Here is a 14905-nt window from a genome sequence, read left to right on the forward strand (position 1 = left end):
TTTTTTCTTTTTCCTTGGGAAAATTTTCCTTGGCGCTTTTTTTTTTTTTTTTTTTTTTTTTTTTTAAACTGACTGAGTGCTCCCATGTTTTTGTGAACTACATCAATCAGCTAGTAATGGCTTCTGTCAGTTGCCAGTGGAGCTTTTCTGTTCTATCTTGGTTTTGTGACCATTGCTCTTTTAGTGGCTTGCAGATAGAATGACAGTTTTCCTGGCTCTTTAGCACTGAGCACTACTTTTTAGATCTTTCTATGCTGTTACTAGTGAAATGTCCCAGTGCTCCCATGTTTTTGTGAACTACATCAATCAGCTAGTAATGGCTTCTGTCAGTTGCCAGTGGAGCTTTTCTGTTCTATCTTGGTTTTGTGACCATTGCTCTTTTAGTGGCTTGCAGATAGAATGACAGTTTTCCTGGCTCTTTAGCACTGAGCACTACTTTTTAGATCTTTCTATGCTGTTACTAGTGAAATGTCCCATGTCTCTTGACCCGTATCTAACACCAGAAATTTTTTGGCTCAAAAGCCTGTGTTTTCCAGCTACTTTCCCCACAGGCTGACAGCATGTACAAAATGAGCAGTACTGATTGTCAAAGAATATTTCTTATTTGAAATAACAAACCCAAGACCTGCTTAATCTCATGGAAAGCTTTTGTGGCATTTGGGTTTGTTACTTTATATAGGTTGTGAATGTTTCCATTTTCTATGAACAAGACTTTTAGAGGTTTTCAAAGACCAATGACTTAAACTGTAGGTTCTGATCGAAAAATAATACCCTAAAGTGCCAACTTTATGGTATTTTTTCTGTTTAGGAGAGGTTCATCTCATCCATCCTTCTGTCTGAGGATATGATCAACAGTACATATATCAGTCTGTGTTGATGTTTGTTCTGCCTGTTCCCGAGAACCTCCAAGGATGGACGCTTCATAAACTCCCTCCAAGCCTGTTCTAGGGTGTTGCTGTCTTTTATCATTAGAAGATGTTTCCCAGTATATAATTTAATTCTCCCTTCCTGTGTTTGATCTTCCCTGTTCTGTCCACTGTTATGGAGAACACATTTATCCCCATTAGTCATCTCCTTTTGGCTAAATTAGCATAGTTTACTCAGCCTTTGTTTGTAGATTACGTATATGATTGTTTGGTGACTGTCTTACAGATTCGCTGCTTGGTCCACTCTGTATTATTAGGGGTTTTTTAGTGTGTAGCATCAAGAATTTTACAATGTGGACTGTGTCCAATATTTTAGCTGAAGTCCTAATGTACTGTGTAGAGAAAAAAAACCACGTTTTTGATAGCATGTGCTTGTGTTATGTGCTGATCTAAGCCTGTTTTAGAATATACTTTTTCCTATGGAAAATACTTCTGTTGTTTGTAGGCTGTGTTTGCACGTCTTACCCGCCCCCTCTCCAAAAAGAGCAGAACAGAAAAGGAACAAAAGCCTAAACTACATTTGAAGCCACTCTGTGCTCCAAGGTTGGATGTGATCAAAATTCACCAGCTTTGTCATCACTTGTCAGTTGCCTTGTGGCTTCAAAACCCTCTGTTTTGTAGGCATCCCATTCCCCTTGAGGCAGTCTATTACAGGGTGACAGTCCAGCTGATTCCTGGGAAGAAGCACATTCTTTTGTCATGTGTTCTAGTGAGGACTTTGGTTTCCCAAGAATACCCTCAATAAAACATTACTGAACTGAAACTTAATATAGGAATCTATTTTTATACAGTCCCAAATGGGACTGCAAAATAATCAATAATGTAGATGCCAAATAGCATCAGTGCAACTTGTGGTCTTTGTCTACAATTCACTTTCAAACAATAGTGGATGATAAAGTGTAGTTAATTAAGACAGGGAATGTATGTCTAAGTAGGATTCTTCTGTATAAGGAAGTTTACACTAATAAAAATGAAGTTGTGTCTGAGTATTTACTATATTGTAATTCCCCATTGTTCACTCTTATTCTGGCATGAATGTCCTTTTTTTTTTTTTTTTTTTTAACCTCAACTGATTCCACAGCTAAACTAGGAGAAGGCTTCTTGAATCACTTCACACTGAGTACTGTATTGGTATAGCTGTGAAGTTACTGTCTTATAGACATTGTATGTTGCAGACTTCAGCCAAAGCCTTAGGTCATTTCAGCCCCCAGGTGGTCATTATCTTCTAATAACTTATATCATAATTTAATTTGAAGGGGCAAGTAGGTGGAAAGTACTTAAACCGTTACCCTGAACGTAAAAACACCTCTCTGTTCATACAACAGCAAAGCTTATATCTAGGTCACTTAGTGAAGGTGTTGGCTCAAAGAACAAATATTTTTCTGTACCTTGCAGCAGGCAGAGAGAAGGGCGAGTGGAGCGAAGGCAGAATTGTCAGTGAGGTCCCATTTCTTCATCCGTAGCTTGCTAATACTCTGTTTTTACAGCTGAGATTCTCCATGACGGTAGTGAAGTAGACCCCTATGTTGCTCGTTTTATTGTGCTAATAGGTATCAGTAGTGGGTGTGACGTTCCAACCCTCCTCTGCACTGATGGTATTTTTTTAAAACTTGTCCTGTTACCGTAATTGCAATTACAAAAAAAGTAGTAATTTCGGAAAGTTCAAACTCCACCAGAATGCGGATGTTTCTAGTAATCTAGGGGGTCTCCCTGTTTTCCAGTATTGACTAGAAAAAGAAGGGAATACTCCTTAGTAAGCTTTCTCATATTTATCACAGGAAGGCAGGAATTTCGATATGTATCCTTTGTTGTGCTTTATGAGGCATACACAGACAAATTCTGAAATTAGGTGCTTTGCTGACCTTCTGGAACAGTGCTAAGATGTGTAGATGCATTAAATGCTTTTTATTTAAAAGTACAAAGTTTTCTGTTTCTGGTGACTTTTAGAGGAAAATAGGATTTGTCCGAGGGAAATGTTTTGAGTTTCATCAGCCTTTCATGCAATGATGTGGGCATTTTGCTTTAAGATTTTTTTCCCACTAAGTTGATTTAGGGCTTATTTAAGTACTCGTTAAAAGGGCAGCAAAGAGTTTGAGGAGTCTCTTTCAGAATCTTTATTATCTTGCCAGTTCTTCTGTTAACCTTACTCTCCAGTAGAATGACTAAAATGTTTCTCTGAACTTAAATAAAAAATCATGGCTGCAAGGAGCAGCTTATGCACTCTCAATTACAAATACTCTACTTTATCCTGGTCCACAAGAACAGAAACTGTCCTCTGAGATAGCAAAATCACTCCTGAATCACTGGTTATTGCTGAACAAAGACAGAAATACATGTTCGTCTTTTAAGTCTGGCAGAACTAACTTCTGTGCCAGATAGCATGAAGGTAGTAGTTGTAATGTTTCTTAATACCGCTATCTCTTTTTTGGTTCTAAGAACTAAATGTATTTGAAATAAACTGTGAAGTCATAATGCCAATGCATTTTCTTTAGTAGAAGTTCAATAGTTAACCTGTAACAAGGTCTGCAATGAGAAAATGCTGGTATTGAGTTAAGAACGGAGCACCAAAAAGGCAGATGTTTAAGACCAATGTTGTAAGAAATATTTGAATATGCAATATGTATTAAAGCATCTAGAACAGCTTCTTGCAGATCTTGTTTTACTGAGAAACAGTTTTACTAAGTGGGGTTTTTTTGCTTTATTACATGGAAGACAAAGAGCTTTTCATTGAAAGATTTTTTTGGAAATTTTTATTTTCAAATTAGAATGTGTGCAGTGCTAAATTTGTGATGCATTTTATATCATTTATAAGCTTTCTCTCAAAAAATATTCAGTAGTCTGTTAAATATCTGTATCCAGTTATTACTGTATTGCAGCTGTAGAAATATTTTTTCATCATTTTAAGTTTGAAAATGTTTTATTTTTATGACAGGATTTTTTCTTTCACCATATACCTGATAGTACTTGAGTTTTCATGTTTGGTACTTTCACTTGTGAATACAGGATTTACCTGAAAGTTAGAAAACTGTATAAAAATCAGCTTATTGCTGAGGGTATTGAGAGGGTGTTGATTTATTGTCAGCTTGCTGATGTTTTGTTTAAAAATGCTCAGTTTGGGTATTACTTTAACAGTTGCAATAATTTATTGTATAAACAAAACTTAATTAAGACTATTTTGCTTTTGCTTCTACAGTCCATACAGTGACACTGTTTCTTAATATCTTTGGATGTTTGGCCTGGTTTTACGTTGATGCTACGCGAGGGGTTGATTTTGGATTGAGTATTCTCTGGTTCTTGCTTTTTACCCCTTGTTCTTTTGTCTGCTGGTACAGACCACTTTATGGAGCTTTCAGGTAACAACTTCAGCTTGACTTAGGATGTTTAAAAACGTGTCGAAATGCATTAACATTACAGAGTTTGCTTGATTATCATTATGATAATCCATTAATATGCTTTCATTAGAAACAAGTAGTATGTTTGCCAATAATTCAGTTGTTGTATTTGCAACATAGATGGCAATAGCTAGGAATATCATGGAATATCCTTTAAAGTATTTATAGCTTCTACCATTGACAAAATATTTGTAGGAAACTTTGTATTGGGCCGATAACCATTTTAAGCAAGATTCTCATTAAATCTCTATCCCTTCACACCAAGAATTTGAGTAGGTTAATAGTTAAGAGTGTCTCAGATGTTTGGCTTCCTGAATGAACTTCATAAAACTCTACACTTAAAAATACCAGTTTTTTAAGTGACCTACAGTGTCTGTAATTGAAGTAGACTGAGATTCTTAAGAATGAGTAGAGCAGGTATATAGTAATCAAACTCTAGTATTTTTCCTAGCTTTTAGCAATCTTTGCAGACCTCACAAGCGTGAGGTATGGTAGCTTTGTGTTTAAGAATAGAATGGTTGGTTTTCATGCAAAACTGAACTTTTTTTTCTGGTGAAAATCAGCATGTAGAGATTCTAAATCCTGTACTCTTACAGTATTTCTTGGGAATTTTTTTTTACATTGAAGTGATTCAGGATATTCTCAGTTAAAATGCACTAATTCTTGTGGAGAAAGATTGATGGCCAGAAATTGCAGTTAAGTGTAACCTTTAGACTAAATGAGATGTTTCTTTTTGATAACCAAGGAGGCATTGCTCTACCCACACATCTTTGAGGAATCATATAGTTTAACTTGCATTTGCTCTTTAGTAAAGCCATAGCTTTTCTTAGTGAATATTGGTTGTTTGGAAAAGGAAGACTACTACTTGCATATTCAACTTTCAGTCAGTTGCTCATCTGAAAATGAAATAGTTATTGAACTGAACTGGTTGAATAAATAGAAATTAACAAACTCCCTTCTGCAGGAAGAGCTATTAACAGCAAAATCTGGTTCTGTGACTTAACTAAGTGATTTCTACTTTCTTTAGAACTCTGGTAGCAAGCATATCATATCATTAGTTTTGATAGTAGTAAGTAGAGGTCTTTGAGATTTTGCCTGCACATTTATATTTGGGTTTTGGGTTTTTTTTTTTTTACTTTCAGTCTTTGTCAGGCTGGCATTTTAGTAATTTAAACAGCAAACCTATTTTGTATATTTTGCTTTTAAGCAACAGCTGCTTCAGTATTCTGGTCTGCACTATGTTTCAGTAATTTCGTATTAGATTTTACTTCCTTTTACAAGTAAAATATTTTCTTCCCATCCTGCCAGCACTGTGAACTTCAGTCTGAAAGTGGCACAGAATTCTGTTCTTCATGCATTGTAGCAAAACTTACATATGTAGTCTAAGAGGCCCTGCTGTGTGCTGAACAGAACACTAGGGAATAGTATCTTCACATTTATTTGGGTTTTGGGTTTTTTTTTTTTTACTTTCAGTCTTTGTCAGGCTGGCATTTTAGTAATTTAAACAGCAAACCTATTTTGTATATTTTGCTTTTAAGCAACAGCTGCTTCAGTATTCTGGTCTGCACTATGTTTCAGTAATTTCGTATTAGATTTTACTTCCTTTTACAAGTAAAATATTTTCTTCCCATCCTGCCAGCACTGTGAACTTCAGTCTGAAAGTGGCACAGAATTCTGTTCTTCATGCATTGTAGCAAAACTTACATATGTAGTCTAAGAGGCCCTGCTGTGTGCTGAACAGAACACTAGGGAATAGTATCTTGCTGCTATTCTCACCTCTGTTAGAGGTGCAGGTGGCAAAAATATTAAAGAAGAAGGAGCAGCTCTTGTAAATAAACAGTCTATGAAACCACAGAATTACTGATACTTCAAGTCACTGTCAATAAATGAAAGCACTTTTCCTGTAGTTAATGCAGAAAAAATTTTTAGATCAGTACCCTAGAGTATTTGCAAAAAGTCATTAATATCCTGGCTGCTTTAATCTTTTTTCCCCCCTCTTTCAGGAGTGACAGTTCATTCAGGTTCTTTGTGTTCTTCTTTGTATATATCTGTCAGTTTGCTGTACATGTACTTCAAGCTGCAGGATTTCAAAGGTGGGGAAACTGGTGAGTATTCTGTTTGCTGTAGCATTGTACTGTCTGTAAGACAAACACTCATATTTGGTAAAGTCACTGCAATTCAGTCTGTGTGTTTTTTTAAAAAAAAAAAAAATCTTGTGTTCACTGGAATTGTTACATTTAGCACTCAAAAAAAGCATTTTTGGAGTGCTCTTAACTAGGAAAAGTGGGTGAAACATCCCAAGAGTGTGACGTACTTCTGTTATTAGGCTGGACAAAATCTTATCCTTCAGTGTAAACCACCTTGAACTATTCTTTTATACATGACCTCCTCTATTTTGGTGGTGTGTAGAGATGTTATTTGTGCTATATTTAAGATAAAGACATAAGCAAAACTTAGAGAAAATGAAAATAATTTAGATAGTAATAATACAGTGCATATTATTTTGTATCATTAGTTATTTCTAGTTATATTAATATACTTACTACTTATTAAGGAAATTTATGGCTAAAATTTGAAGAATGAGTCAACAATGTATTCGGGTGAATGTAGTGGTGTATCTTTGATATTATTTGAAAAGCTCATTCGTCTGATTCAGCTCCTTATTCTGTAATAGTTGATTTTTCTTTTTGATGCTTGTAAGTATATAAGCTTTTACATGAAGCTTTCCTGCGTATTATCTTTTATTTGAGTCTTCGAGGTCTAATATTTAGATTTTACAAGGAAAAGCTATTGGGAATCAGTCACAATCCTTGGAAAAAAGCCCAACAAACTTGAATTAACTAAAAGCATGGTTGTAGTAGCCAGCTGGTAGCATGGAGAGCTATGACTGGCAGTACTCTAGCTGGGTAATGATACTTCTCTGTATCAGTGCTTTTTGCTGCTAACCTCCAAACATAGGCAGATAAAACAGCATTGCTTTAGAACTGTAGTGTAAGGAAAGATCCTGTTTTGTTATTTTTGTTCTCAAATCTGCTGTTTTGCTTTTTCATAGATACATTGATTGACATTAACAAAATAAAAAAGTATTTTAGAGGGCCAACTCTCCAAGTATGTGGATTGTGCTTTTAAGGATACTTAGGGAGGGGGTGTGAAAAGTAGCCAGATCATCAGAAAATGCTAATTACAGTTTGGATTTTGGAGTTTTGTGGTAGAGTCCAGTTGGACATAGGGGATATCAAAGCAATTTGAAACAGGTAGAGGAAAGTTTTAAGGCTGTTTGAGTTTACAGAAATTTTCTGCTTTTTTTTCTGTGGAAGAATCTTTTCTCTCTTAATGTCTTATTTTTCTTAAGGCAACCTGCTTTTTGTGGTTTCAAGTTTGATACTGTATTTTTCTGTTGGTGTTTCAATTTTGCAGAATGGGGAAGTGTTTGAAGTAGATACTGATATAGTAATCTTTTCTATTAGTGAATCTGATCCTGTCTACTTAAAAAAATTTTCATATTAACCTCAATTGAGAAAGCATCACTGTGTGGATACAATTAAGTGAGTCTTCCCACATAGAAGCCCTGTGTGTGTGGCATGTTTTTGTTTTGTATTTAAAGAAGTTAGAAGCTATCTTTTTAGGGACATTTTTTCTTCCACGAAATCATGTAGTCTTAAATCAGTCTGAAATGACAGTATGACAAAAAAAACCCAAAAAGTTGATGAGCAGCTCTCTAATTTCACAGTTCTGCTCAAGGATAATCATCTTTACAATTTTTCTTATAGTTTCAGTGCATGCATTGGGAAAAATGGAAACTAAGCTCTAAAAGCTTGTTAGAGAACCGAAATACGCTTATGTAAAATTCCTATGACTTTTTCTTTAAAAATACCCAAAGTTGATCAGAACCAGGAAGTTATAAAGCTTCCCTTGATATGGATACCTGTGGTTGAATGGTTCATGTGCTGTGCTAGTAAAGTTTGTCCTTTCTTTTTCCTCCAGTGGGTGGATTTCATCTCTTACTGGTCTTAATAAGAGTATTCCTGTTGGCATTATGATGATAATCATAGCTGCACTTTTCACAGCATCTGCTGTTATCTCATTAGTTATGTTTAAAAAGGTAAGTTACATATTATTCCCCTCTTCTGTTTCCTATGTTTGATCTGCATTTTGCTTTTCTGCTTGAGAGAGGTACTCTCGCACAAAGTAATGGGGATTAAATGATATTCTTGGGGTGTGCCTTACCTATAAACAACTGTACTTTTTTGCTTATGCTGTTGTGGAGTTATGAAATGCTGTTTGTACAATGCACATATTTTCTGCAAACTAAAATGGGGAAAGATAGCTCTGAATAAGAGAAATTGGGAGGTAAGGCCACAATGAAAGGGTAGGTGCATGCACTGGACACTATGATTATACCTGTAGATGCCACGTTGTAATTTTCAAATCTGTGGTGATTCGTCAGGCTGAGTGAAGTGTGATTCAAACAACTGCTAAGTTTCAGCTCTTACCAAAATCATTCCCATTGAAATCAACAGAAGAGCGAGATGCCTGGCACCTGGGAAAAGGATTTTTATTTCTCTGCTTCTATTATTTTAACATTTTTTGTCAATTAATGATCGTGTAGCATGAAAGCTCAAAGAAAGATGCTTTTTTTCCCTTGGTTCCTTTTTGTGAATTTCCATCCAGAAGACTTAAGTTTAGATACTAATGTCCTACTAAGTTTTTGGTGGTGTTTAGATAAAATGTAACTGAGAATTCTGACGATGATGTGCTGGCAATTCTAATAATTCAGCCTCAGTAATAGTTACGCTTAAAGATTTTCACATACCCAAACTCTTCTGGCCTATTTACAGTAAGCTAGAAATTTTAAGTGTTGCCTGGAGATGTCCCTTCTCCTTATTTGTTTTCTGCATAAATACTCAGGTACAGGAGAAAGAAATAAGCAAGAAAAATGTACGGTGGCGCATTTTTTTTACACTCTTCCTGCCATATGCATCTGGATTCTTTTCAAAAACCTGCACACTCACATGTGACCTGGTGTATCTTTATGGATGAGAAATAGTCACATTTATAACAAAGAAAAAAGTTACAACATTAATCTTCCTGCTACAATTGAACGAAAATGTCTTTGCAATATTATTTGACAGCTTTATCGTGACTTGATTGAATATGAGTCAGAAACAGCATTTTAATTTTAATACTCAGGTAATTGGTAGTTACTCAGGATTTGTTTTTTTGTTGTACTAGAGATTATACACCATATTGTTTAGAGTGTTTGTAAGTCATATTGTTTAATACCTCTGCTTATTATGCAGAGCTATTGGTTTTCACACTAGTTTAGCAGATAGATATCTGCATTATTAGAGTATTTTATACTTTTTAATATTCAGTCATAGCTTAGCTTGTTCTTGTAACCGTATCAATGAAGGAAATTAAAATGTTTCTAAATGTTTCCTGCTGTTTTTTTTAACATGCACACTTACTAACTCTTTTAATGAGTACACAAGTTGTATACAAATTGAGACAGAAGATATCTGTCAGTAGATGGTGCAGCCCCCCCCCTGCAGCTGGAGCCGCGCCCTTTACCCTCCAGCTCTGGAGCCTTCAGCGTAAGAAGGACACGGACCTGTTGGAGCAGGTCCAGAGGAGGGCCACGAAAATGATCTGGGGGCTGGAACACCTCTCCTATGAAGAAAGGCTGAGAGAGTTGGGGTTGTTCAGCCTAGAGAAGAGAAGGCTTTGGGGAGACCTAATGGCAGCCTATCAGTACTTAAAGGGGGCTTATAAAAAAGATGGCGGCAAACTTTTTAGCAGGGCCTGTTGCGACAGGACAAGGGGGAATGGCTTTAAAGTAAAGGGCAGTAGATTTAGACGAGATATAAGGAAGAAATTTTTTACGCTGAGGGTAGTGAAACACTGGCCCAGGTTGCCCAGAGAGGCGGTAGATGCCCCATCCCTGAAACATTCAAGGTCAGGTTGGACGAGGCTCTGGGCAACCTGATTTAGTTGAAGATGTCCCTGCCCATGGCAGGGGGGTTGGACTTGATGACCTTTAGAGGTCCCTTCCAGCCCAAACCATTCTATGATTCTATGATATTTTTGCAAGCTATGAGCCCTGCGTTATGCTAAGGATGCAGCCTGTTTGGTATTTAAATACGTTATTTCAGACAGTAGATACCACACACATTTTAGTAAAGACCTATGAGACCCCTCTGAACTTGCAAAAAGTTACAGGTATTCCTACAGTCAAACCGTGTGTGCAGCAGGGCAATCAAAAGTTGTAGGATTTGTGGAAAAAAAGTCTGTTTACTCATTTCTGGATCCTCCCAAACACATGAGCAAACCAGATTTCCCCACCACACAGCTCTGCTTTGTGTTTGAGACTTTGCTATTAGTCTACTAAGAAATGGAAGGCTCAGCACCATTTTTTCACTGCTTTTCCACCTCCCTAGGTGCACGGTCTCTATCGCACGACTGGTGCTAGTTTTGAGAAGGCACAGCAGGAGTTCGCAACAGGAGTGATGTCCAACAAAACTGTACAAACTGCTGCAGCCAGCGCCGCATCAACAGCAGCAACCAGTGCAGCCCAAAATGCGTTCAAGGGTAACCGAATGTAGGGAAACATAAAAAGTCATCACGGTTCTCTTCGACTGTACTTTATTTTCCAGTCACTTACCATGTTCCCTAAAAGCCTAGATCAAAATTCACACAGCATGTTGTCTCTTCTGCAGCTGTGTATGGGTAAAATGGGAAATGCTTGGTTTATTTTATTGTAAATTTATTTATTTTAAAAAGATAACCATTCTTTGCCCTTCTTTAAGATGTTGCATTCTAGAATATAAAGCAACATAAGATACTCCATATCTTATGGAGGATAAATAATTTCAACAGTTGGCCTGAGAATAAGTTGTGGTATATAATGATCAAATAAATGTATTAATAACTTGGAAGGGTTTTTAGTGGTTCACTCCAGTGTTTTTTTTAACTTCAGATCAATTATTTTTCTTCCCAATAACTTTTTTCCCCTATTTCTACTGTAAGAAATGGGGTAGACTGAGAGATGTAGAAAGTTAGGTTTGGCTACTGCTTTTGCAATTTCAGCAGCTGCTGGAGGACAAATACAAGTAGGGTAGATACAAATTCTTTTCTTGGTTTTTTTTTTTAGGATAAGTCTTTTGATATAAACCTGTAAGTTTGCATGAATACTGTTGAGTTATCTGATCTTGTTTAAATAGTGTTTTGGTCCAGAATTTACCTGCGCCACTTTATAATTACAGCATTTGTTTGTATCTATTTTCACAGAGTATTCTCTACCTCTGAGAAATTACTATGGTACATAAACATTCTCTGTAATAGAATGTGTAATGCAGTGTACAGTTTAAGGAAGTTAACTGATGGTTTCAATCACAGAGCTAAATGATTATATATTTGCTATTTTTAATTTCAGTATTCATGTCTTCCGGTAATAATTTTGCTGGAAAAGAAACCAATGCTGACCTTTAGAACACTAGTTTCTTGCCCCCTTCTACATGCAGTGGTATTTTTGTTGTATTTGGGATTTTTGGGGTTGTTGTTTTTTTTTTTAAGTGTAGATTTAACAGTGGTACTAAATCTCTAGCCTAGTCAGTCACTCTGTTTACTGCTTGTCCAAAAACCTAAATACACAGTATTTAATTTTGTAACAGGAATACTGTCTAAAACCAAGCTTTTTAAGCAATGGCATTTGACAGATACTTGAATTCATTTTAACGTGAACTCAGCCATCTTTGTAATGTGATTTAAGCTGGGGGGGGAAAGCTTTTAAACTATTTTGAGTTGGAAAAGTGAGAAATCTTCATCTTTAACAAAGTTAAATTTTAACTCATTGAACTGGAGGCCTAAGAGGTTAAACTGGTGCTGTGGAACTGAACAATCCATAATGGTACATACATTCATAATATTCTAGAATATAATCAGGTCTTAGTATAACGTCATGTTTCTCTCCTTTGAAGACTATGTATATTCTTGGATTGCCTCATGAGTCTTATGCACAACACTTGGGCTGTGTTTTCAAACTCTGTTTTAGAAAATCAAAAACAGGAAGGACCACATCCTGCAACCTGTGTAAGTATAATCTGTGGCTGAAATGAATTCAGCTCTTAAGGTGAATCACCTGTAGTAAGACAGCATAAAATTCTGAGGCCCCTCCATGTTCTGAATGTGGACTGACTTCCATAGATTCTTTTTCGTTACACTGTATTCATAATAACAGAAGAGCACTGCAAAAAATAAAACCCCTAGCTTAATCCCTGGATCAGTATTGTGCAGTAGCATGACGTCCCTATTAGTCTCCTTTCTTTTACTAATTTCTTTAAATCCAACTTGAATTTGGATAAATGCCGTAGTTTCACCTATGCTGAAGTTCATATTAATGAATACACTTGCTTCTAAATGTTCTCTGCATTATGAAGTTAAAAGCAATTTAAATATTCTGTGTAATAGGGGCTCTAAAATTTCATACTAGTGGACATGCTAGCATTGAACTTAAATTTGTGTGGAATGTTATTAAAAGCTTTCCAGATAAAAGCCACCATTTTCTGGTGAGATCAGGCATCATCCTTCTAGCAGCTGTATATCAAGAGTGTTCTTTTCATAATCTTTTAAACTTAAAACTTGAGAGTTGTATCTAGGAACTCTACTGTGGATTACTTTTAAATCAAAATTTAAGCGATTCTCTTGGTATCTCTTGGATAGGAATCCCAGGGACATCATCCTTGCAATTTAACTTCAGTTGAAGATTGCATAATAACATACATTACCAGAATATATTATGGAAAAAAACATTATGAATAAAACCTGAATTTGGCAGGTAGATTTTTTTCCCCAAATATTTAAAGGCTCATTGAGAAAACATATTTAATGTTCTATGTATAGGGAGCATTGATTTGTAATGTCATGGGTTGAATGTATGGATTTAAACCTCCTAAGTGAAATTCAAGGTTCAGTTACACGTGGATTGTTTAAACCAGAAATCTCTGACACTTTGCAGCCCAAAAGGGAGGGAGAAGTTTGAGTTTAGCTTTGACAACAGAAGGCTGATATTTGTTAAAATATTTTGTACCTAATGAAAACTAGATTTTACAGTCTGTTATTAATTAATCAGAGTATTGCGCCCACTTAAGTTGTCATTTTGTAGTATTGTGGCAAATTGAGTACAAAGTATGAAGTTTAAACACTGGAATGTCAGTAGTCATTGATCTGTAATTTAGGAGTTGGTTTTATTTATCTGAGGGATGTTTGTATATTTTGTAAATTACTAACAATGCTCTGCCATCCTGGTGAATGTCATGGTTCTGTACAAATGCACTTCTGTCCCTCTGTTGCATGTCTGAGTAGTTCAGAAGTTTTGTATATTTATTGTATTAACACAGTGTCATAGAATAAAAAAAGACTTTTTTCCTGGGTGTTTGCTCTGTATAGTTTTGACCAATATAAGGATTTTTCTTCTAAAGGTCAGGATAACGTGCAGGGCAGATGATCTGTGTAAGTGTCTCACTTGGTTTTTATAATTCTGTATATAAATGCTGTAATTCTGCTGAAATGGGGAAGCAAAATGTCCACTGTCAAAACAATACATTAGGGTATGGAGAATTAATCTACTCAGCTGTTAACGAAGAAAATTCTTAAACCCTTGCAGCTCAATTTTCTTGTGCTGTAAACTCACAAGGGTTAAAATCGAAACATGTCCTGTCGTTACTGAATGAAATTCTACAGGTATTAAGTGAATCCTCAATCACTATTGAAAGTAAAATGAAGTTGCTGAAAACAGCATTGCTTTGGTATTGTTTATTTTCCTAATTTCTGCCTATGAATTGATGTTTCTGTATCACTGCTGTGTCTTGCTTTTTCTTTTTTTTTTAGGCACTATCACAGTCTGATTTATTTTTTTTTTCCATATAATAATATCAACTAACACCTGCTTTCTAGTATTGAATTTATTACTGGGTTTTCTTTGAAGGGCAAAACAACTTCGAGACCACTGTGACGTAGTTACGTTTGCAAATGCACAATACAGAGAACAGTGCTGTGAGCGAGGTACAGTCAGGATTATTTTGGCAGATAGCAGACGTGAGTTTTTGAAGATGCTTGCGCATGCATGCATCATTTAGTAGTGAAATTCTTCATCAACTTGATCTCTTTCTTTGTAATTTACAGATCTAGGACGGCAGTGGCAGCAGACTAAAGGAACAGTTTTTGTACTTTCTTGTAAATGGTAAGCACAATTGTGCAGCATGACCCAGTCATGTTTTATGGTTACAATTATTACACAATTTAAGTGCTGCTGTGGGGAGATAATTCCTCTGGTTTGCTGAGGCTAGTTTTCCTCAAGAAGTTGTAAGCACGAAGTTGGGAAGGCATGCACGCACAGAGAAAACAGCACAGGGAAGGGAACTGTGATCAAAAATACTCAGTGATACTTCTGGAAAGACATTTCTGTCAAGGAAAAGGCATGCACCTAGAGCATTCTGGTTATGAATCAGTAGTAAGGCACAGTGGATCAGATGATTAAAACAAATGTGTGTTAGGTTTCACTCAGTTACATTAAAATGTGTAAGAATTAGT

General features: G+C 36.0%; 1 protein-coding gene across 1 annotated transcript in view; it reads left to right on the top strand.

Annotated features, from left to right (window-relative positions):
- Positions 1 to 14108, top strand: part of SCAMP1 (secretory carrier membrane protein 1) — a 35499-nt gene extending 21391 nt beyond the window's left edge. The window contains exons 5-8 of the mRNA XM_009280301.2: positions 4120 to 4279; positions 6322 to 6423; positions 8303 to 8420; positions 10756 to 14108. Coding sequence (XP_009278576.1) covers positions 4120 to 4279; positions 6322 to 6423; positions 8303 to 8420; positions 10756 to 10920 — 545 coding nt within the window. The 3' untranslated portion in view covers positions 10921 to 14108. The remainder of the gene's footprint in view (positions 1 to 4119; positions 4280 to 6321; positions 6424 to 8302; positions 8421 to 10755) is intronic.
- Positions 14109 to 14905: the final 797 nt, after the last annotated feature.

Source organism: Aptenodytes forsteri, unplaced genomic scaffold (genome assembly GCF_000699145.1).
Source record: "Aptenodytes forsteri isolate BGI_AS27 unplaced genomic scaffold, ASM69914v1 Scaffold387, whole genome shotgun sequence".
NCBI lineage: Eukaryota > Metazoa > Chordata > Aves > Sphenisciformes > Spheniscidae > Aptenodytes > Aptenodytes forsteri.